The 23,533-nt window shown below is 37.0% G+C and overlaps 1 protein-coding gene across 2 annotated transcripts in view; it reads right to left on the bottom strand.

The window, feature by feature from the left end:
* LRP6 (LDL receptor related protein 6) overlaps window positions 1-23,533 on the bottom strand; it is a 133,633-nt gene that overhangs the window by 109,578 nt on the left and 522 nt on the right. For both annotated transcript variants that reach the window (XM_027856380.1, XM_027856381.1), the window contains exon 2: window positions 6,153-6,546. In XM_027856380.1, the coding sequence (XP_027712181.1) occupies window positions 6,153-6,546 (394 nt within the window). The remainder of the gene's footprint in view (window positions 1-6,152; window positions 6,547-23,533) is intronic.

Here is a 23,533-nt window from a genome sequence, read left to right as displayed (position 1 = left end):
GAAGGAAACAGCACTTCCAGATCTCAATCCATATTATGATACCCCAGTTATAAAAGTCCTTCTCATAAAGGCTTCAGATACCGTTATCATACCTTTGAAATAGAGAATAGAGTTCTAAAGTGGGACAATTAATTATTATGGCTGAGAAAGCACGTGAGGACTAAGAAAGGACTAAGAATTTCTTTCTTTAGGAGATGTGGACAATTAACCACCATTAAAGAAATAATCTGTAAGAAACTATAAGCATTAGCTGTTACCTTTGTGAGAATTTTAAGACAGCTGAGAGAACTGATTTTGCTCTTCTTTTGTGGAGAAGACATCCTGAGAAATGAATTTAACTGGTAGAATTTTGCTACGCTGTGCTTCCCATGTTCTGGAAAAGTAAACAAGCAGTTGCATTGATACATGTATACACACATACTTCTCTTCAATACAACTGCTTGCTCACTGTTAACATATACATATACAGGTGCAGCTAGGTAGCACAGTGGATAGCACACTGGCCCTGAAGTCAGGAGGACCTGAGTTCAAATCCGGCCTCAGACCAAACACTTGATACGTACTAGCTGTGTGACCTTGGGCAAGTCACTTAACCCCAACTGCCTTACCAAAAACAAACAAACAAACAAACAAAAAACATATACATATACACACATACACACACATACATATAATATATGCTTTCATTATCTGTTAGTTATTAAATTATATAACCAGTAACACTGATGTTTGTCTAAATCTGTAAGACTGCAGTATGATAGGGAAGAAAGAAAGCTCATGGGAAAAGAGGTTTCTGGACTTCCAGTAAGGAAAGAGACATGAATGATTACAGTGAAGCCCTAATTCACCTAAAAAATTCCCCAGGAAAGATGACCAAGGGTACTAGATGAAATAATGATCACTAAACCAAAGAGAAACATCAAAAAGCTCCTTCATCCAGTCTAGGATTATAAAAGAAAAAAACCAGAAGTCTCCAGGCACTCTGGCCAGGGGAATGGTAGAGGACCTGCAGCTAATTCAATCTTGGCCCTAAGATGAGACAAAGCCAGTTCAGGTCACTAAGCAACAAGGGAGGACAGAGGTAGCAAAGTAATATGTGTACCACTCTGAGTCCTCCATAATATCTGATACCAGTGCAATCACCAATCTCCTATCTGAGCCACAGCTAAAAAGGCTGGCTCCCAGTAGATAAGGCCCAGGGACCCAGTTATGACACAGTGCATAGGCAGCCCACAGGAGGTCATCCAAGAGCTTGAAAACAGCAAGATCTCGGATATTCAGTGACCACACCAAGAAATCAAGGAGATGGAGATGTGCCAGAGAACTCCAGGAGGTCTAAAGACAGTGTGATTTCTTATATTTAGTTGGGGTTCATTAGGGCAACAGCATAGGTCAAAGCTAACTCCAAGAGAGTCCCAAACAGAATAAACGGCAGTTATGAGTCTCTCACCTGAAACAGGTTCTTATATTCGAACCACAGCTTAGTCTGAAGCCTACAGCCAATTAATGAGGGAAGACCTGCAATTCTATTACTCTGAACCTGAAGAGCCTTCCAACTAGTTGATGGTAGCTGGAGCCAGAGCAGCATTGTACTAGAGTTCAAAACATAGGCAAGTGCATGGGGTTTGCCCTAACTAAAGTTGGAATCAGGAATTTGCAACTTTCAAGACTAAGAGGGAAGCAATTAGACTTCTTTCTGTATCAGACAACTTTGGGCACACTGAAAGCTTACAGACACCCAGACTGAATAGCTCCTAAAATCATTGAATCACAAAGTACTCAATCCCCAGAAAAAAGCAGCAAGACCTAAGGAAGAAACAACACAAGACCAAGCAAAGCCCAGACATTCCCTTTAGAAGTGCAAAGACAACGGCCTTAATAACAAACTACCAGTTTGAAAAGCAAGGCTGAGGGGAGTGTGGGTAAAGGTGGAGGGGGGGATGGAGAGAAGAGAACCTCTCACAATAAAAGAGCTATTATTGTTCAAAGAGTGTCCAAGACACAAACTCAGAAGAAGAAAAAGAACCTAAAACATTAACAAGCAGAACTTCAAAAAAAAATACAACTTAATCACAAGTTGTAACCAAGAAATTCTGGAAGAAATGAAGCAAGAGGATTTTTAAGAGTTTTTAAATGATTTTATAAATAAAAGTGTTAGAGGAAAGAACTGGAAAAGAAACTGAGAGCTATGGAACAAACATTTGGAAGGAGAAATAAGAGCTTAGCATAAGAGGTACAAAATCTTAACCCAGCAAGACTCCTTGAAAATCAGAATAGACCAAGCAAGCACAAGTTAATGCCTCTATGAAACAAGTAAAAGCAAAACAAAGTTAAAAGACTGAAAAATAAGAAAAAGATATAAAGAATCTTATACCAAACAATGATCTTGAAAAGAAATGAAGAAGAGGTAATATTAGAATCACTGCACTGCTTGAAAGTCATGACCAAAAAAAACACCTATCAAGGAAACTGCTCAGATCTATTAGAACCAGAAAGCAAATCGAAAATCTATCAGCCATCTCCTCTTTAATTTCCTTTAGAAATTCAAAATGAAAAATCCAGGAACATCATAAACAAAATCCAGAATTTCTGGGTCAAAGAAAAAATAATGTATACTGCCAGAAAGGTGACATAATCAGGATCACACAAGATTTAGCAGCTATCACTATGTAGGAGAAAAGAGCTTCAAATGTGATATTCCAAAAGGCAAAAGATAAAGACTTACAACCCAAAATAATTCACCCAGGAATATTGGGGGTGGGGAAGAATGGGGGAAAGGGAAATGGACTTTTAATGAAATGAAATACTTCCAAACTTTCTTAATGAAAAGACTAGAGTTAAGAAGAAACCCCAAAAAACAAACACAGGAGTCAAGAGAAACGTAAAAATATACATAGAAGTAAGCAATCACAAGAGACTAAACAAGAGAGATAACACAAATATACTCTCAGAACCCTAATATCAGGGGTCACAGAGGGTATTAAATAAGGCAGGGGACCTGTGAGTGGTTTCTGCTATGTTTTGATTATCTTAGAAGAAAAGGGACTTGGGGGGGTGGAGAGGAGAAGGGGAGGAAAAATTATCTCAAATAATTGGAGTCCACAAACAGGGAAAAAGTAGTGGGGAAAACAAACAACATTTGAACCTCACTTTCATCTGAAATTTTGGTCAGGGACATAAATACAACAGAGTTGGGTACAGGAATAATTTCACTCACCAGAGAAACAGGAGGAATCAAGGAGGGAAGGATAAGAGAGAAGAGAAGTTGAGGAAGGGATTAGTCATAAACTAAACAAACTCTAACCGCGTAAGTTAGATCACCAAGGTGGGGTTAAAAGTAAAAAGACAGAGACCTAGCTCCTTGTCCCAGGTCAAACACGCCTGAGGAGAAAGGCCTGTTGCAGAAGGTGGAATTTGATCCCAGCCTTAAAGGAAGTCAAAAAGCAGAGTACTCCAGGATGGGGTACAGCCTGTGAAAAGATAGTAAGAAAAAACAAGAAGTCCAGTGTTGGATCTCACAGTGTGTGGAAGAGAGTAAATTTTAAGAAGACTGGACAAGGAGCCAGGTTATGAATAGTATTAAGGGCCAAAGAGACTTTATATTTGATCTTAGAAGTAAAAGGAAACCACTACAGTTTATTGAGTAGAAGGGAGTGACATGATCAGACCTACAATTTAGGAAAATCACTTTGGCAGCTGAGTGGAGGATGGGCTGAAGTAAGGAAAAGACTTAAGGAAGGAAATCTAACCAGAAAGTTATTGCAGTAGTCCAGGTGTGAAATGATGAAGGCCTGCAACCAGAGTGGCTGCATAGAGAAGGAAATGTATATGAGAGATGTTAGCAACGTGAAAATAACAGGACTTGGCAACAGACTGGATATATGGGATGGGTAAACCTGGGTGGCTGGGAGAACTGTATCCTTGACAGTAACAGGCTAGAATTTAAGAAGGAAAGATTTGGAGTAAAAGACAATGTGGTCTGTTTTGGACATATTGAGTTTGAGGTGCCTATGTCCAGTTCAAGACGTCTAAAAGGCAGCTGGTGATGCAAGACTGGACCAGAACAGAAGTTAGGGCTGGATAAACTCCTCTATTTGGCATTTAAAGCTCTTCACAACCTGTCCCCATTCTATCTTTTCAGCCAGATTACTCCCCTACATGCAATCTATGGTCCAATCAAATTGAACTACCCAAGAACCAGCTCCTACATGCTAACACTCTCCAACACATTCCTCTCAAAATAATACTGTATTTATAGCTAGGTCCCAATCAGTGAAAACACTGAATTCTCTGAGGTGGTTATATCATTCAAATTTGCACTGCATATTTTCCATTGAGCAGGAACTAATTATCAAATCTTAAATAATTTATAATTTTAAACAGTACAAATTCAAATACACATCACCACTTCAGGGGACTCATTATTCACACTAATTTGGACCTTGTTACACTTTGCATTTACTTTGTAAACACTTGCGTATGTTCACGTCTCTTCCCTTGATAGAACGCAAGTTCCTTCACTGTTTCTATTTTGTCTTTGTAATCCACGTGTCTGGCATAGTCGATGGCATAAAGTAGATGCCTTGGTAAGCAATTATTATTACCCTAACTGACTGAAGATACTTTTTCATAGTCCTTCAGTGGTTCTAAACTATTCTTCACAACAAATTTATGGTTTGAACTTCAAAACCTCTTCCAACTTCAACATTATCACCCAAAGCGCACTGTTCCCTAAATGTTCTTGGCCTCCTTAAACTTTTTCCCAAAAAAGTTCCCAATGCAATAGAAAAACTGCATAGATTATGACTTACTCCATTTCTCCCTCACTATTATTTAAATATTCTAAATAGCTTCAATTCATCTAAAAGTAACTCTGGAGATGATTCAGTGATCCAACTCAATAATATAAATGAGGAAATTTGGCCAACTTCACAGATTTAACTTTATTTTTTTCTGTCTATATGTTTGTAAACCTTGACTACCATAAAATACACGAGTACATTAAAATCAATAAGGAGAATTAGTAACCAGAATTCAGATATTCACATCCAGATTTAAACCCAGGAATTTTGGGTCCATCTTTACTTCCCTCCTTCCATTCTTAGAAGATTTAGCATGACTGGCAACTAAATGACTCAATTTTTAAAAGTTTACCAGGTGGTATTTCAGGGCCTAGCTGAGGCACCTTAAGACAGGGTTTTATGTAATAAAATATCTTTCTAATTTCATGATGCACATTACAAAGCTATATAAAATCCATTCATTTATGACAACCAGAACCCAAAAGAAAAAAACAATGAACAAGTAATTATTAATGGCATACTACATCCTAGATGCAGAGGATATAAACTCAAAAAAGGCAATTTATTTCTAAGCATATTAGAAACTAACTCCAAAAAATTATTTAAACAATGGCTTTTTTCCCTCTGCTTTACTATATTGACCCTATCATAATCAAATAGCCATTTATGGCTCCTTATGCAGACAGAATGAATGTGTTTTGGAATAGAGAAGCAATAGGATACAGAGTATTTTAACATTTTCTGCCTTCAAATAATCAAATATTATTCCCTATTATTAATTCTTTTCTTTTCTCCATCAACTTCTTTCTCAAAAAAAAAAAAGGTAGAAAAAAAATCAATTATAATAGATTATAGTACAACAGGGCAGCTAGGTGGCACAGTGAACAGGGCACTGAGCCTGGAGTCAGGAAAACCTGAGTTCAAATCTAACCTCAGGCATTTACTATCTGTGTGACCCCAGCAAGTCACTTAACCCTGTCTGCCTGCTTCCTTATCTGTAAAATGAGCAGGAGAAGGAAACAGCAAACCATTCCAGTATCGCTGCCAAGAAAACCACAAATGGGGTCACGAAGAGTGAAACACAGCTGAAACAACTGAACAACAACATGCAGTACATCAAGGCTCATGAAGCACTTTTATAATATATACATATACAAAGAACTAGCAAAACACAAACAGCCCCAACCACAGATTCCATTATTCAACACCAAGGTAACACTAACAAGTGTTTACTATTTACTATTAATTTGAGTTGCTAGTTCAAGTCTACTCATTGAAGGACTCCTGAGTTATTAAAATTAAATTTTTTTAAGGGATAAAATGATTTTGTAAATAAAACAAAAAACTTACCCATTTACAGGATCTAAGGCAACAGCTCTCGGCTGATCCAACTCTTGCCAAAATAAAACTTTTCTTAAAGTTCCATCTAAATTAGAAACTTCAATCCGATTAGTTTCAGAATCTGTCCAGTATAATTTTTCTCCCAACCAATCACAGGCCAACCCATCAGGGGATAATAATCCGGAAACGACTACATTCTGTACGCTCTCGGTTTTGTTAAATTCTGTTCGTTTAATGGCTTCTTCACTTACATCACTCCAGTATATCAAGCCATGGTCAAAAACAAAGTCCACTGCAGCTGCATCCTCCAAACCTCCCACCACAATCGTAGCATTCTCTTTGCCATTGGTAGCATCCACCAGTCGTAAATCCCGTCTATTTGCATAAAGCAACAAGGGGGCCCCTATAAAAGAAAAGAAATATACAAATAAAAGAGGTATTAGTAATGGAATGAATGGGGTTTCCAGACCTAGAGTTCAAATTTTTTTTTTGTTTTATTCATAACAAGTTAATATTAATAAGAACCCACTGATAAAAATTCAAATGCCAATACAAAAGTTTACTGTGGAGAATTATACAACCTTAGAGTTATCTAGTTAAAACCTCAATGCTGCCTGCAACAACTAAACCACTAAAAAGTGGTTAGTTATTTGCATAAATACCTCCAGTCATAGAAAACTCTCTATCAAGGCAGCCTATTTAATTTCTGGACAGTTTTAATATTCATAAGAGGCTGGTGGAAAAAGGGGAGAGGCAGGAAGGTTAAATGTGAGGAACTCTTTTGCTGTTAAATTTCTTCTAAAAAGTCACACTTTTTTGCCATTTCTATCTACTTCATTGCATATTATTATTATATTACCCTTTACACAGGGTCTACTAAAAATAAACAAAGCCAGTAAAAAGGAATAAAAACATACTGCAGAGAAATATTAAGGTGCTAAATGCTTTACTAGACTGAAGTAATGTACATCAAATAGTTTTTTGGTTTGTTGTTTTTTTTTTTTAAATCCTTACATACCAGGCCAGTGACTTTTAGCTATCTGAAAGTTGTGGTTAGCAAAGACCTAAACGCTGGGATAGAGAGCATAATTAGGGGGCATCAACACCATAGATAAGCTCAAAATTATGTTGCAATAATTTCCTTAAACTCTCATCCTACTACTGAAAAGATTAAATAATAAGAGGCAAAGCTAACCCACAAACCTTTATCTTTGAAAGGGAAACCCAACTCCCTTAAGACTAAAATAAAAGTCTTCTATTAGCTCAAACTAGTATTAAATAATGTGACCAGACACTAAAGTAGGAACTAGTTTATTATCTTGACTTTACCAAAGAGAAAGGATATTCACAGGTTCAAATACATGTATATTTCAATATACACACTAGTTCTTCAGCTGGTTAAGCTGGTTTTTGAATGACAATCTTCATGTTTGAAGCCTGGTAGTAATTATCTGTGCATGTGGGTACTCAGACACTTAACAGCTGTTTGAACTGAGACAAATCACTTAACCTCTGCCTCAGTTTCTTCAAATGTAAAATGGGGATAATAATAGCACCTATCTCATGGAATGGTTATGAAGATCACATGAGATAGTTTGTAAAGTACTTAGTATAGTATCCAGGCACACTGAAGGCACCTAACAAATTTAATAAATTTATTTCCTTCTCTTCCCTTCTCCTTAAAACAGTGCAAATCAATTCAAATAACCTATCCATGTGTGTTCATCCTGTGAAGGTTGTCCCTGTTCTCCCATAAATCTATCTTGGGGATCCACCCAATATGTTGGGGGCCTTTCCTCTCACTTTCATGACAGTGCATGGATACTAATGGAGCAAGAAGGTTGTCAATCAGTTCTCTCACTCTTAATTATATGGTCATTTATTTCTATGATGACATCTTTCTTACTATTTTCCTACATAATTCCTTCTTTGTAGCATGTTGTAGCCTGCTCACATCCACCGTGCACCTTTTCGTTGCCCTTTGGGTGACCTTCAATTTAAATTCCTTTCAGACTAGCATTCTATGGTTCAGAATCATACAATATGGTATGACAATAAGAGTCAAAGTTTTAGGGAAAAAACTGGGGGGCACTAAAAGCAATCCTGTCCTCTTTCTTCTTGGTGTATTATTTGGAACCCAGACAACTCTCCATTTCTAGTACACCTCAAAGATATGCTGATAGATCAGCTCTATTGGTTATCTAACCAATTTTTTTCACTAATTGTGGTTTTACTTTTAGTTAGGACAAACTTTTCTGAATAATTATGAATCTCATTTAAGAGAATCTGGAATGCTCTGGAGCTTGACAAAATCTCCAAAGATTCTGGCCCACAATCATCTAGAGGGCCTCACCTTCTACAGAAAATCCTTCTTCAATTTTAATTCCACACAGATTCCATTACAGAAGTAAACACCTTTGGTTAGCATACAGCACACATCTCTGTTTTACGTTTCACTTGATAATAATAATGGGAAGGTCAAACAAAGTTATTTCTGTTAACCGCTAATGTTATTCTCCTTGTTTTATTACTCACAAAGGTGAGCCACAGACCAAATATAATTCTTCAAGTTAAATATCTAACTGATCTAACTGAGGAAGAAATGAAAGACCTTTCAACTACGGATAAGGAAAATACTTAACCCAACAAAGGATAAAGAAGAAATTAAACGGACATGATTACTTAGTATTGAAAAGTGTGCTTTCTCGTGGTTTTTGCCTTTGATTCTGATTCTTCTTTACAACATGACTAATATAGAAATATGTTTAATATAATTGTACATGTATAACCTATATGAAATTGCAGGCCATCTTGGGGAGGGGGGAGAGAAAGGAGGGAGAAAGAGAAATTTAGAACTCAAAAATCTTATTAAAGTAAATGCTGAAAACTAAAAACAAATAAATAATTTTTAGAAAAAAAAAACAAAGAAAAGTGTGTTTGTACAAGCAAAACAGAGCAGTAAAAACAAGGGAAAGGGGAAAAATCTCTGTCCCCAAATTTCTCCAATAAAAATCTGATATCCAAGCATTGGCCCTGGATTCAGGAGGACCTAAATTAAAATCTGGCCTCAGGTACATAACACTTACTAGCTGTGTGACACTGGGTAAGTCACTTAACCCCACTGCCCCCCCAAAAAAATCTGATATCCAATATACACAGGGGATTGCTATAATAAAAACAAAAGCATTTTCCAATAAATAAATGATCAAAGGATGTGAATAGGAAGTTCTCACAGGAAGAAATTCAAGCTATCAATATCCATATTAAATCAGTAATACTAAATCACTAATAATTAGAGAAATATAAATTAAAAGAACTCTAGTTAAACTTCACAGCAATCAGACCTACAAAGATGACAAAAAAGGAAATGGCAACTGCTGAGGGGACTACTGGAGAAGAGTTCCATTGATGTGCTAAAGAGGCAGCTATCAATTCATCTAATCATTCTGGAAAGCAATTTAGAACTATAACCAAAGTAAAAAAACTGTACCCTTTGACCTAGTAATATCTCTCCTCTCCGAAGAGTTCAAAGAAAGAATAAAGGAACCCATGAGTACAACAACATTTACAGCAACATTTTTTTTTTTACTATAGAAAATAACTGAAAACAAAGTAGTTGCTCATCAACTGGGGAATGATTAAAAAATTATACAGCATATGAATGTAATGGATTACTGTTAATTCTGTAAGAAATTACAAAAAGGACAGTGTTTGAGAGAACCTAGGAATATTTTTATGAATTGATAGAGTGAAGTAAGCAGAAACAGAATCAAGCACCTATGATGTGCTAAGTGTTTTACAAAGTTTGATCCTCCCAACAACCCTGAGAGGTAGGTTCTATAATTATCCCCATTTTACAACTGAGGAAACTGAAACACAGAAGTTATAAATGACTTGTCCAAAGTCAAACAGAGAGCAAGAATCTGAAAGCCAGATTTGAATTCAGGTCTTCCTTACTCCAAGCCCAGCTCTCTATCCACTATGCCAACTAGCTATTTCATGATGAGGTGGCCTTTCTTGTCAAAGGCAAACCCTTGTATATACACAAGAGATCCTACTGCAATCTCCTCTAGCAGAATGCCCCGCTATCATCCCCACTCTCTCTTATCTTTAATCGCTCCTTGTCTACTAACTGCTTCCATATTCTCTACAAACATAACCATGTCTTCATCATCCTCAAAAACCCTCACTTGATCCATTCACCCCCCCCCAACAGCTATAGCCCCATATCCCTCCTCCTTTTTGTGGCTAAACTCCTTGAGACAGCTATCTACAGTAGATGTCGCCACTTCCTTTGCTCTCACTTCTCATCTCATTGAGTCCCCTCCAACATCAATCAAAACTGCTCCCTCCAAATTACTAATGAGCTCTTAGTTGCCAAATCTAATGCCTTTTTCTCAATCTTCATCCTTCTTGACCTTTCTGTAGCCTGTGACACTGCCCATCTTTTCTAGGTTTTTGGGACACCACTCTCTCCAGATTCTTCTCCTATCTAACCACTTCTTTTCAATCTCCTGTACTGGATCTTTATCCAAATTAATCATTCGTGTCCCTTAGGACAGACTTGGGCCCTCTTCTCCTCTCTCTCTGTATTTTACTTGGTGATCTCATCAGTTCCCATGGATTCAATTATTTTATGCTGATGATCATAAAAATCCAGTCCTAACTTCTTTGCTGACTTCCTCCAACTGTCTATTGTATTGTATCTCCAACTGTCTATCAGACATCTCAAAATGGATGTCTAGGAGACATCTTAAAGTCAAACACATCGAAAACTGAACTTTATCTTTCCTCCAAAACCCTTCCCACTTCTTAACTTCTCCACTGCTGTTGAGGGTACCACCAATCTCCCAATCACCCCAACTTACAACCAGTGTCATCTCTCTCCTCCCCATAGCCAATTTGTTACCAAAGCCTGTTGATTTTTTTTATCTCCTTTTTTCTAGCCTCTTCCCACTCCAGTGTGTCCTCCAGGCAGATGGCAAAAGAATCTTCCTAAAGTACAGGTCTGGCCATGTCACCTCCCTACTCAACAAACTTCAATGATTCTCTATCACCTCCAGAATCAAATATAAAATCCTTTGGCATTCAAATCCCTTCATAATCTACTCCTCACATAAACCTTGCCACTCTTTTCATACCTTCTCTCCTCCTCCATTTTCATATATTCCTTGATGCAGTGAAACTGACCTCCTTGTTGCTCCTTGAACAAGACGCTCTACACTCCAAGCATTTTCATCGGCTGTCTCTCATGCCTGGAATGCTTTTCTACTTCATCTCTGCCTCTGCCTCACTTCCTGGCTTCCATTAAGTACCAGCTAAAATTCTACCTCCTACAAATTCTATTTCTTTCTCAATACTGCTTAATTCTAATGTCTTTACTTTTTTTATTTCAAATTTATTTTGTATATGGCTTGTTTGTATATAGTTGTTTGCTTGCTGTCTCCCTCATTAGACTATGAGCTCCTCGAGGGTAGGGACTATCTTTTGCTTTTCTTTGTATCCCAGCACTTACAGAGCAGTGCCCGGCACTCTGTAGGCCCTTAATAAATGCTTACTGATTAACTGACGTCGTTTCCACTTCTTGGAAGATAGGTGATGGACCAGAATGTGCAGAAAGAGATATACATTTTCAATGTGCTTATTTGTTTTGCTAGCCTATACTTATCTATTACAAGGGAAAACTTCAATTTGGAGGGAAAGTTGGGGGAGGAGTTAGTAGGTAGTATTAATGACACAAGAAAGAAAAGAATAATAAAACATTAAATACTAAGATGACAGCAGAAAGAAGTCTGAAGGAGACAAGAGACAGGCAAGATAGTTTTGTTACTATCATGTTAAATTTAATATATGTTTTTAAAACCCAAATCATATATAATAGAAGATCACAGTTTCACATACAATCCTCTTTTCTGTTTTTTGGATAGTGGAGTATTGTTTATGGTTGTTGATATTTAAGTTCATAAAAAAAAGAAAAAGATTTTTTAAAAGAAATAATATTAGTATTTGAAAAGATTCTCATTCCATGGTAGGTTCAAAACAAGACACCATGGAACTTTTTCAGGCTGTATAGCTTCTTCCAGTCTTTAGTAAAATTAGTCCCTCCTATTGGTCAAGTTTTCAAAATTATTCTTAGATTATTTTTTCATATAGTTATGAGATAGAGACTAAACTTGTAGTTGTACTAATATAAGAAAATCCAAGGTGAAGAAACTTCTTCAAGCAATGGAGTCTAGCAACTCCTCTGCGACTTACAGTATTAGAAAATTGCTTGCCCAGAGTTATACAGCTACTATGTTTCAGAGGTGGGACTTGAATCGAGCTAAATCCAAGAGCAGTTCTCTACCTGCAAAGCCACATTTCCAGCTACAGTGTGATGTGGAAGCCAAATAAAGTAATGTAAACTTGAACTTCATTAAGAGAGGCAAAGCATCCAGGAGGGTTATGACAATACTTGTACAATACTCTTCAGAAGACATCTAGAGGGTTACATTCAGTTTCAGGGGCTGTATTTTAAGATGAAGTATAAGTATGATGATGAAATGCCTCAAGATCATACTATATGAGGGTCAGTTGAAGGAACTGAGGTTGTTCATCCTAAAATGGGAAGATTTAGAAAGGACATTACATGTCCTTTCTAAACATTTCAAGAGCTGTAGAAAAGGAATTAGACTTGTTCTGCTTAGCCACTGACGGTCAGAGCTAGGAAAAACAGGTATATAATGCAAAGAGCCTGGTGGCCCCATGATCAAGCCTTTATTGACTTTTCTCCCATTATTCTCCCAGAGAAGATAAAACCAGTGTAGTGAGAAGATGACTGGTCCTGGTACCAAAAGAAATGGGCTCAAGTCTAGGCTCTGCCAAGTCCTAGCTGTGTAATTGAGCGCAAGCCACTCAAAACTACCCGAGTCTGAATTTCCCTTGTATAAATTAAATATTATGTAAGTAATTTTATTATAAATATAATACTTGCACCACTCACCTTACAGGGTTGCTTATGCAAAGTGCTTTGTAAACTGTAAAGTATTATTTGGGGGGGAGGCAAGGCAACTGCAACTAAGTGACTTGCCCAGGTCACACAGCTAGTAAGTGTCAAGTGTCTAGTCTGAGACTGGATTTGAACTCAGGTCTTCATGACTCCAGGGACAGTGCTCTATCCACTGCGCCACTTAGCTGCCCCTCGTAAAATACTAGTAAAAATAAGTGCTGAGAACCCTTGGCTCCAAATAAGTTCTCCTTCCTAGAATGCCTTTGTTAATTTAAGTCCTACACTTCTTTTAATGTTCCTTCAAAGTCCAGCTCATATTAGAGCTTCCCTGGAAAGTCTTTCCAAATTGCCCCAGTCCTCAGTTATCTCTCACTCCTCTGAACTCTTAAAACATTTATAATATCGACCATTCATTTAGCACTTCATATTATCTTTTTAATTTACATACCCTCTCTCCCTAACTAAGCCACTTAAAAACCAAAACATGTCTTATCCCTCTTTGTATCTGCAGCACCTAGCAAGGCACCCGGCACCTAAACTGTAGTCAAAAAATATTTGTTGATGATTCAATTCTAAAATACTATCAAATATAGCAGAACAAACTGCTAATGTTGTTTCCTATGTCTTAGTGCTCACAGTCAATTAAAAATGAATCAATCTATTCTTCTAAATTAAGTATCAAGATGTGGACTGGTAAAGATTAGGAATAACATTACTAACTGGATAGCTTCTCATTCCACATTAGGTTCAAAACAAGCAGACCCTCCTATACATAAAGCTCTATGCTAGTACTAGTAAAAACAGACTTTGCTACATACTCCCTGAACTCATGGAGCCTGCAGAATAGTCCATAAATACACACACACACAATTATGATATGAAACAATACATGTGAAGTGCATAAGAGGCAAGAAGGAAAGTGCTGAAGGAAATCTGAAGGTGAAAAGCTCATTACAAAGCAGGAGGATTAGAGCAGACATGTTGGAGGTTGAATATGAAGATAGAAAAGAATTCCAAATTTAGAGAGGAGCACAGGGGAGGAGATTCCATGCATAAGGAAGGAAAGCACAGGGTATGTATGGAAAGATGCTGAGTGGTCAAGTTTGCTAAAGAAAAGGCTACTGAAAGGCTGGAAAGTATGAGATAAGGTTGGAAAGAATACAGCACTAAACTGTGGAAGAATGCCAAGCAAAAAATGTGAAGAGAAACAGCACAGTACAGTGGAGAGAGCAAGGACTCTGCAATCAGATGCTTACCTTGAGCAAGTAGCAAATAACTAAAGCCTCCTTGGCCCTTAGTCTCCTCATCCATAAAATAAGGGGACTAGATGGCATCTAAGGTCCTTTCCAATACTAGGTCTATGTATTATTCTATAATCCAAAGGAACCTCAAGTTTACTCAGAAGGCAACAGGAAACAACTGAAGATTTTTAACCAGAAGTATGACATAACCAAATCTATGAATTATAAGACATGAAAGACGGCCAGGAGGAAAGTTAGGTTGAACTGAAAAAGACCTGTTAGGAGGTTCTCAAAATAGGTCAAGAAGGAGCTAATGAGGCCTTATACTATCATGGAAGGAACAGAAATAGAGAATGGAACAAACATGGTAAGAAATAGTAGAGGCAGAACTGACAGAAGCAAGAAACAAAAGATGCCAAAGGTTCACAATCTATAAGAAGTCTCATATGCCTATAGCATGAATATTTTCTTTCAGAAAGAGTCAGGAGACACTGGACATGAAAAGTACCAATTATCACCACTAAAAACAAAATTCATTTTTATTTTAAGATATGGGAAATGAATGGTTACTTATGTGAGTCATTTCTGAATCCTCTGTGTATAATCCAACTCTTAATTTGTTAAGAAAACCTATTGAGAAGATGCCCATCAATTGGGAAATGTCTGATTTCTGGTATATGATCTGGTATATGAATGTAATGGAACACTACCGTGCTATCAGAAATGATGAGCAGGAGGACCTCAGAAAAACCAGTAAAGACTTAGATAAACTCACGCTGAGTGAAGTGAGCAGAACCAGGAGGACATTGTACACAGTAACAGCAACATTAGATGACTAACTTTCATAGACTTGGCTCTTCTCAGCCAAACAAGGATCCAAGACCCCAAAAGACTCATGATGGAAAATGCTGACCACATTCAGAGAAAGAGCTACACAGTCTGAATGCAGATCAAAGCATACTAGTTGCTCTTTTTTTTCTCTTGTTTTTTTCTTCTTTCTCATAGTTCCTCCTATTAATTCTAATTCTTCTTTACAACATGACTAATGTGAAAATATGTTTAATATGAATATATATGGGGTGGCTAGCTGGCACAGTGGATAGAGCTCTGGCCTCGGAGTCAGGAGGACCGGAGTTCAAATCCAGACTCAGACCAAACACTTGACACTTACGAGTTGTGTGACCCTGGGCAAGTCACTTAACCCCAACTGCCCTTAAAAAAAAAAAAGGAACAAAATATGAATATATATGTAGAGCCTATATCAGATTGCATGCCTTGGGGAGGGGGAGGGGAAGAAAATTTAAAACTCAAGCTTATAGAAGCGAATGTTGAAAACTAACAATAAATAAATAAATAATTTTTTAAAAAATTATCAAAATATCAAATTAGAAAAATAAAAATGGTATGCCATTTAACTACTTAAATAAGCTGTTAAAAGTGAAAAAATTGGAAAGGCACAAAACAGATCAACATAGTATCATCATTTCCTAAGCAAATTTAATGACGTAAATCAATCATCAAGAGACTAAAAGAGCCTTAAAAACCACAAGTAACAAAAACTTTATCTTTTTGCCAAGTAGAGAGATACTGCAGTTAAGGGAAACAACAATTTAGAATATAAATTCATTTGTAAAGTGTTCCAAAAGATTATGAGGAATATCATCTCATAAAAACAAGCAGAAAAGGGAAAAAAAGTTGACAAAAAGCTTATTAGGCAGAGACTCAATGAAGTCAAAACATCCCATTTAAGGATGAAACTATAACAGGAAAAAAACAAAAAAGACCCATCAGGATCTCTACCATAAAATATTTTCTCCATCAATGAACTCCAGCACCACAGCCTTGATATGCAACATAAGAAAGCTCATGGCAGCTGACCTAGTATACAGGAAGAAAGTATAAAAGTAGACAATACAATTTTGAGGGCACTTTGGAAAAGGAGTCAGACTGCCCAGATCCCACATATCTACTCTAGCAAAACCATGAAGTTCTCAAAATGAATAGTGATCAAGAAATGCAGTGAGAAACTAAAGTGAACTCTCAAGACCCCTGAACTGCACAGGTCAGCCAGAAACAGGAGGGCAAGATGAAAAAGGGCCATCAGCAAAGTCGACACAGGATAGCCTCCCCATACGAGGACCGGAGACACTTGTAGCCTAAAAAACTGCATCTGGAAGCAGCAAGAGCAGCAAGGGCTCCCTGGAGAAAGACCAAAGCGATGAAAAAGCAGTAAGGTGGATGGAAGCCTCAGTGGGCAATACCAGCTCAGTGCTTCAATATTCAAATGGGGACATCCCAGGCCCAAGGGCTCTAAGGTCTCTAACACTCCATTCTTAAATGCCACAGAAGGCCCTGAAGATAACATCAATCTGGACCTCACAGATCAAAGGGGGCCCTAACTCCAAGAGGGGTAGGTCAGTACAAGACTCTAAGGGACCCAAAGCAAGACCAAGGAAAGCCAACCAACCACCCTACTCAAAGTTCGACAAGAGTTGGGGGCAGCTAGGTGGTGCAGTGGATAGAGCACTGGCCCTGGATTCAGGAGGACCTGAGTTCAAATCCAGCCTCAGACACATAACACTTAACTAGCTGTGTGATCCTGGGCAAGTCACTTAACCCCCATTGCCCAACCAAAAAAAAACAAAACAAAACAAAAAAAGAGTTCAACAAGAGTGTGGAGGCCTGGTCCTGGCACAAAAAAAAAAAAGCCAATTTAGTAAGTAAAGGGAAGGAATAAGTAAAGACACTGTCAACCTGGAAAAACTCAGACTAGACTAGGTAATGAGTAAATAAAGTGAGGCATTTATTCAGGGTCAAGGAATGGCAATTCAGGACAATACACTGTCTTATTCAGAAGGGATGCAGGGGGAAGAAGGGTTGAAGGGGATTGCTAAAGAGTTTAGTCATGGGAATCAGCAAGAGGACATATAGTCTAGATATACGGGACAGCCAAGCTTCAGGAAGGGAGTGTTGAAGGTGTTGAGGGGTTACAAAAACAAGGTCAAAGAAATGTCCTTGTGATTGTTTCTGCTCAGGAACAGGAGCAGTTAGAAACTGCCAGTCAGAACAGGTAGGTGCCCAGTGTTACCCAGGGGTTGACAACACTAACCAATATCTAATAATACTGCAAATCTAGAGCACTTCCAAAAAAAGAGAGAGCAACTCCATAATAACTACAAGCATGGGCTCAAAGGAAAACCGGGATTTTTCATAAAGACTATTTGAATATCTACACGAAAAAATTTCAAAATTTAATGAAAGCTCCAGGAAAGAATTGGAAAAAAGAATATATAGCTTAGAAGAAAAAGTGGTCAATTTACCCAAGTAACTGACTGTGAAAAATAGAATAAGAAAAAAAAACACAATTACTCTATGAGAAATAAAGAAATATTAGAACAAAATCACAGGGGAAAGTATAAGAATGGAACAGGCAGGCTTTTAGAAATGATATTCTACAGCAAACCACATCTTTACAATCTTTTTTTTTATTCCTTTTTTTTGGCTAGGCAATGGGGTTAAGTGACTTGCCCAGGGTCACATAGCTAGTAAGTGTTATGTGTCTGAGGCCGCATTTGAACTCAGGTCCTGCCGACTCCTGGGCCGGTGCTCTATTCACTTCGCCACCTAGCTGCCCCCACATTTTTACAATCTTAAGTGATTAAAAGGTACAACGAACACAAGATTCCACTGTGTATGTTATTTGTTGACGATAAAAAAGCATTTGACTTAGTAAAGCAATATGCCACATTAAAGGCTCTCATCCCATGCGTGTGTTAAACTATGATTTAAGATTCCTTAAATAATAACAAAATTAACTTTGTTCTTCAACCTTCTATTATTAATATCAACTGAGAATAAAACAGGGAGACATACTAATTGAAAGTGTTTGCCACGGTTCTGAAGAATGTCCATCACAAAATCCAAATCAAACAATTATACTCTTTGGATGGTAAGATTCTCCAAATAGTCACAAAATGTTTGTGAATTACAATACCTCAAGCACAGGAAAATGGCAACGCCTCCTAAATGAGGCGTACCATCCTGGGAGTTTTGCGTATCTGCAAAGAAAATATTAAGTGAATGAAAAATGCCTATTGTCCAGAGAGTCAGTCAGTTGGACAGCCCATAGTTACTCTCCCAGTACATATATGTCTTGGCCAGGCATTGTAGATCGATAATGAATTGGACCCAGAATTAAATAGCAGGAAAAGAACAGGCTGTAATAGCATTTTGAAAACTGTACAGTGCTTTTAAACCTAAGATTAAACAAAGGGTCATGTTTTTAACATCAACATTTTGCTGGTCATGGAATACTACAGTCTTCCAAATATTAAAGTGTCAGGTAACCCAAAGGGCAATGGAAAAATGAATATGAGTAAGTAACAAAGTGTCACTGAGCAAAAACTGCACAGAAGCAGCAATATAAAACGTATCACCAAAAAGATACATGCCCAGAGAAGAAGATGGTCATCCAACAAGACCAAGGAAAAAGCCTGAATGGTCCCCCTGGTATCCACCCAATAGCATAAATTTCCTAGAACACTGGGTGGATCCCCTGTGGAGGATTTATGAGAACTCATGGGTAAGAATGGCACAAGATGAGAATATATGAATAGGCTGCAAGCTGTACTTCAGTAATAAAGAATACCTATATCAATTCGGTGATAGAGCCACTGAAGTAAGTCTATTTTTTAAACTTAATTTGTGATATTGAGAAAATGTTCAATAATATTTACAAATTCACAACTTATTCATGTTATCAGTCATCTGTACCCATTACTAGACTACAAAAAAACCAAGTTGCATATTTCCTGTTAACATGACATGTGACTTCACATTTCTTTTATAATTTATAGGATAACCTTCCTTTAACATTTGACGGTCAGTTTCTTCTCTCAATCCAATTCTCTTCCCAAAACTAGTTCCAACTAGTACTGAGCTTGTGATCACAATTCAAATCCCAGCTGCACTAACTTACTAGCTGTGAGACCTTGAGCAAATCATTTCCTCTCCCTGGGACTCAATCTTCTTATCTATAAAAATACAACATGTCCTTTCCAGCCATTGATTTATTGATAGATCTATGATCCTATGACCACTCATGATCCTTATTAAGTAATATGCTCATCAAAAAAAGAAGAGTATACTGCATTAGAGCCAGTAGAATCATATTAACCAATACCATTACTTTTCACCAAAAATAACACATGAAGATGCTGTTATTTCTCATTCTTATTCCTGATTCCTTATGCCTTTTATTGGTATGAAAACACTGAAGTACCAGGGGAAGAAAGAGTATGGAGGGGAGGAAGGGAGATGATTCAGAGGGTCCCCCCTCCAAAAAAAAAAATAAGCTGAGCAAAAAAAAAAAAGAATGATAGATTAAAATAAGTTTTTCTCTTCTAAAGTATTTCAAAAAGAATCTATAAAGTGGCTGATTCTAAAGGTGTATTAATTTTTCAAGGAGGAAAATACCTTATTCCCATTCATTCCACTGATTTGACAGCTTTTCAAAATCATTTAGACTACACTAAATATCATAGGATAAAAAATGGAGATATACATATATATAGATATAGAGACATAAGAGCCAAGGTAAGACAAGCAGATAGCGTTCCAGGATGTCAGATAGGGCTCTAGTCCCACCTCTGATATATACAAGCTTAATCTCGCAATGTCCCAGCCAACTCACTAAGACTATAAATTACTGAATAATTACAGACCTAAAGTAAAGAAAGTTTCCTCACTGGAAGTTCCCTATACTAATGAAATCACAGAGACAAATACAAGCATAACATTTTGTGTTTGTGTGTGTGTGTGAGAGAGAGAGACAGAGACACAGAGAGACAGAAAGAGAGGGACAGAGACAAAGACACACACAGACACCGAGAGAGAGACAGAGAGAGAGAGACCGAGAGACCGACCGACCATTACACAAAAATAATTCTATCAGTTCAACACTTTTCTACATATACAAGTTTGCTGTATGTAAATAATACAACTCTCTGAAAAAAATTTAATAAAATAAAATCACTGTTCAAACTCAGATATCAAGTAGATATCAAGATGATATAAGTAATATCATCTGTATTCATGCACATATCTACTTATTTGCTGACCAGTTTTAAGTTAGTTTCCAAATTAAAAGTCTCACTTTACTCTCTCGGTCTTGCCTTCAGGGGGTTTACTCCAAAATCTTTTTTTTAAAGCTAACTTTCAACATTGATACAATAGTGAAGGCAAAGAAACCTTAATGTAATGAAAATAACTGATGTTCTTACTGCATTTACCCATGGATCCCCACAGTCTACAACTTGTAATACAGGGTCAGGCCCCTAGAAATAAATTTTTTATAAAAGTAGTAGGAATTAATTTTGCTTGACTATACCTATTTGTCTCAACAGTGGGATTTTTATTTTGTTGTTGTTTTTTAATGGGAGGGAGATGGAAAACAGAAAAGAAATGCTTAATTGAAAAAATAATTAAGCAGTAAGCATAGTTCTTTAGTCTAAACTATTAAAAAACCCAACTTTGAAAACTTGGCCAACACAAGTCTTCAGTTATATTCAAGCTAGCGAGAAACTAGAATAATTTTAATAAGCAAGCTTGGCCCAAAAGAACAAATGAAACATACCCCACCCCACCCCACCCCTAGTTTTTGCTTAACTGTTTTTCTTGGTTAGGAGAGGACTCAATGTGGGAGGGAGGAGAGGAAGGAGAGAGAACTGGAAGAAGAGAAAACTACTACATTCAACATTGATTTAAAAGCAAAAGGCATGAGTGAAAATTTTTCTCTCCTTCCCCCCTCCAAAACAAAACAAAGTACTAAAACCTAACGTTTTACAACCTCTCATGTGGATACTAATCCGAAAGAAAAACTTGGCCAGTAATTTTATTCTCGATCCAAATTAATACTTAATTTTAAGGAACAAATCTGTTTCAGAGTCACTTCTGTAATTCATGAACCAAACTAACAGTTTCTTCTGTTAAGATGAACAACTTGGTCATATCTCATTACGATTCTTCCACCTATAAATCATTTTTGTTTAAGCATACACTGTCATTCAGGATGAGTAAAGAATTTGTTAGCTGCCATCTATACACTTACCAAATTAGCATTCAATACTCTGATCAGAAATGTTTCTGAATACAGGCTATGTTTAATAATCATGAAATAGGACAAACATACAGCAATATAGAACTAAAAGAAATTTTCCAACTGCAGTCTATACTCTGGGAGGTGGCATGATGTAGTATTTAAGACCCCAGTTACTAGTTATTGGTCTTTAGGGGTCACTTAATCTCTCTGAGACTGTTTCCTCACTTGGAAAATGAAGATGTAAGAAAAAATAACATCTTCCATCTCTAATTCTTCCCACCCAAGAAAGAAAGCCTTAATATAAATAACCAAAAAATGCTGTCACATCAAAAGATTCCCTGTCACATAACATGGCTATAGGGCAGCAAAGATCCACTCCACTTTCTAGCCAGTTCCCTCTCCCCAAATAGGGCTAGAAATAAAACCTGACTGGGAATCAGGGTCACCAGGATGATAGTCCCTTAGATGCAAACAGGTAAACAAAGACTGATCATATACATATTTTTTTTTTAATTTGGAGTCCAAGGTTAAAGTCTGTGAATAAATGACTATGATAGAAAGGATCAAGATGTTAGTCTTGGAGCAAGAGAGCATAAACACTAACATAAGGATGGATAGATAAATAAGCAAATATAGATACACTGATAGAGATATATCAAAATACAATTTTGGTATTAAAAAAACAAAATCAGTATTATGCTACACTGATGAAACTAAGCCTAAAGCAAACAAACACATTAAAGATACAATGGCACCTAGTGGACAGAGGGCCATAAAGTTAGGAAGGCCTTCCTAGAAGTATTGACACATAACAGCTGGTGAACATGGGCAAGTCACTGAGTGCCCCAGGCACTAGGGCACTAATTGTAAATTACAGAGGTTGCAGATCAGCATAGGTGAACGGTTTCCAAACCAGAAGTTCCCTAAACCCAATGAAATCACAAATGGGACTTCAAATTAAATATAAACCTCTGTTAGAACAGAGACTTAAGTCAAAAAAGATAATTACTTTTCCCCACTGCACCAAAATTCTTCTGTTTCAATAAACAACAAAAAAAAGTAGTATCAATCTAAGTAAACACTTCATACTCAGTACATCACCAAGTTCTATGCTCATCCAGTTAATTGGTCCCTGCCCTCCTACAACAACTTATATTTGAAGAAGCAAATGTGTTTGAGTCATAATTATTAAGTTAAATAATAGTACTGTACAAAGATAAACAAAGGATGTTTATCTATCCAGGTTGATATTTTTACTATTCCCCCAAAATAAATTTTACAAGTAGAAATTCCCAGTTAAATTCATAACACATTATCTTTATGTCCCATGAAAATTCAATAAGTTTAAACTTATTTTACTTGTATTTAAATTTTATGTTGTCATATTACTTCTGTAAATTTTCATTGGACCTAAGGCCTCAAGCCTGAAAAAAACTGGGTAGTGGGCAAACAAGAATAGTAATAAAAACTGAAGACATAAACCAAATTATCAGTACTTAAATTCATCAGCTAATTGACATCAGAAATATCATCACTATTTCATTGCTAATTTTAAAAAAAGGATAGCTAATATCTTGCAAAAGACGTCCAGGGGCTGATAAAAACCACAAAGCGTGCGTCAGCTTCTTAGAACAGTTAAAAATACCAGAGAATCATGGAATATTAGTTATTTTAAGGGCAAAGAACCTAAGACAGTTCCTGACATCCAACAGTGGGTGCTCAACAAATGAGCCTATGAAATATTAGCTTCAAGTTCCTGTTTCAAAAAGATGACTTTCCCACTTCATGCCAACTAGTATACTTGCATGCTCTGAACTAGCCAAGGACTAAATAGGAAACCTATCCAATGGATTCCTAACTAAAGATGAGAAAACTTCCTGGGCCTGAAAACCACGACCACTTTCCAAGTGTGTCCTCATCCAGTGTTCCTATATCCCAAACAGGAGTTAACCATGAATTGTAACTAAGGCTGCAAAAAATAGTTATGAAGACTCTAGAACCTCACCTAATAAACAGCAGTGAGGTGGGGAGAGGGGGAAGCCCTTGCATCTTGCATTCAAAC

Source organism: Vombatus ursinus, unplaced genomic scaffold, assembly GCF_900497805.2.
Source record: "Vombatus ursinus unplaced genomic scaffold, bare-nosed wombat genome assembly UNPS02011431.1, whole genome shotgun sequence".
NCBI lineage: Eukaryota > Metazoa > Chordata > Mammalia > Diprotodontia > Vombatidae > Vombatus > Vombatus ursinus.
This window is presented reverse-complemented; position numbering and strand designations above follow the sequence as displayed.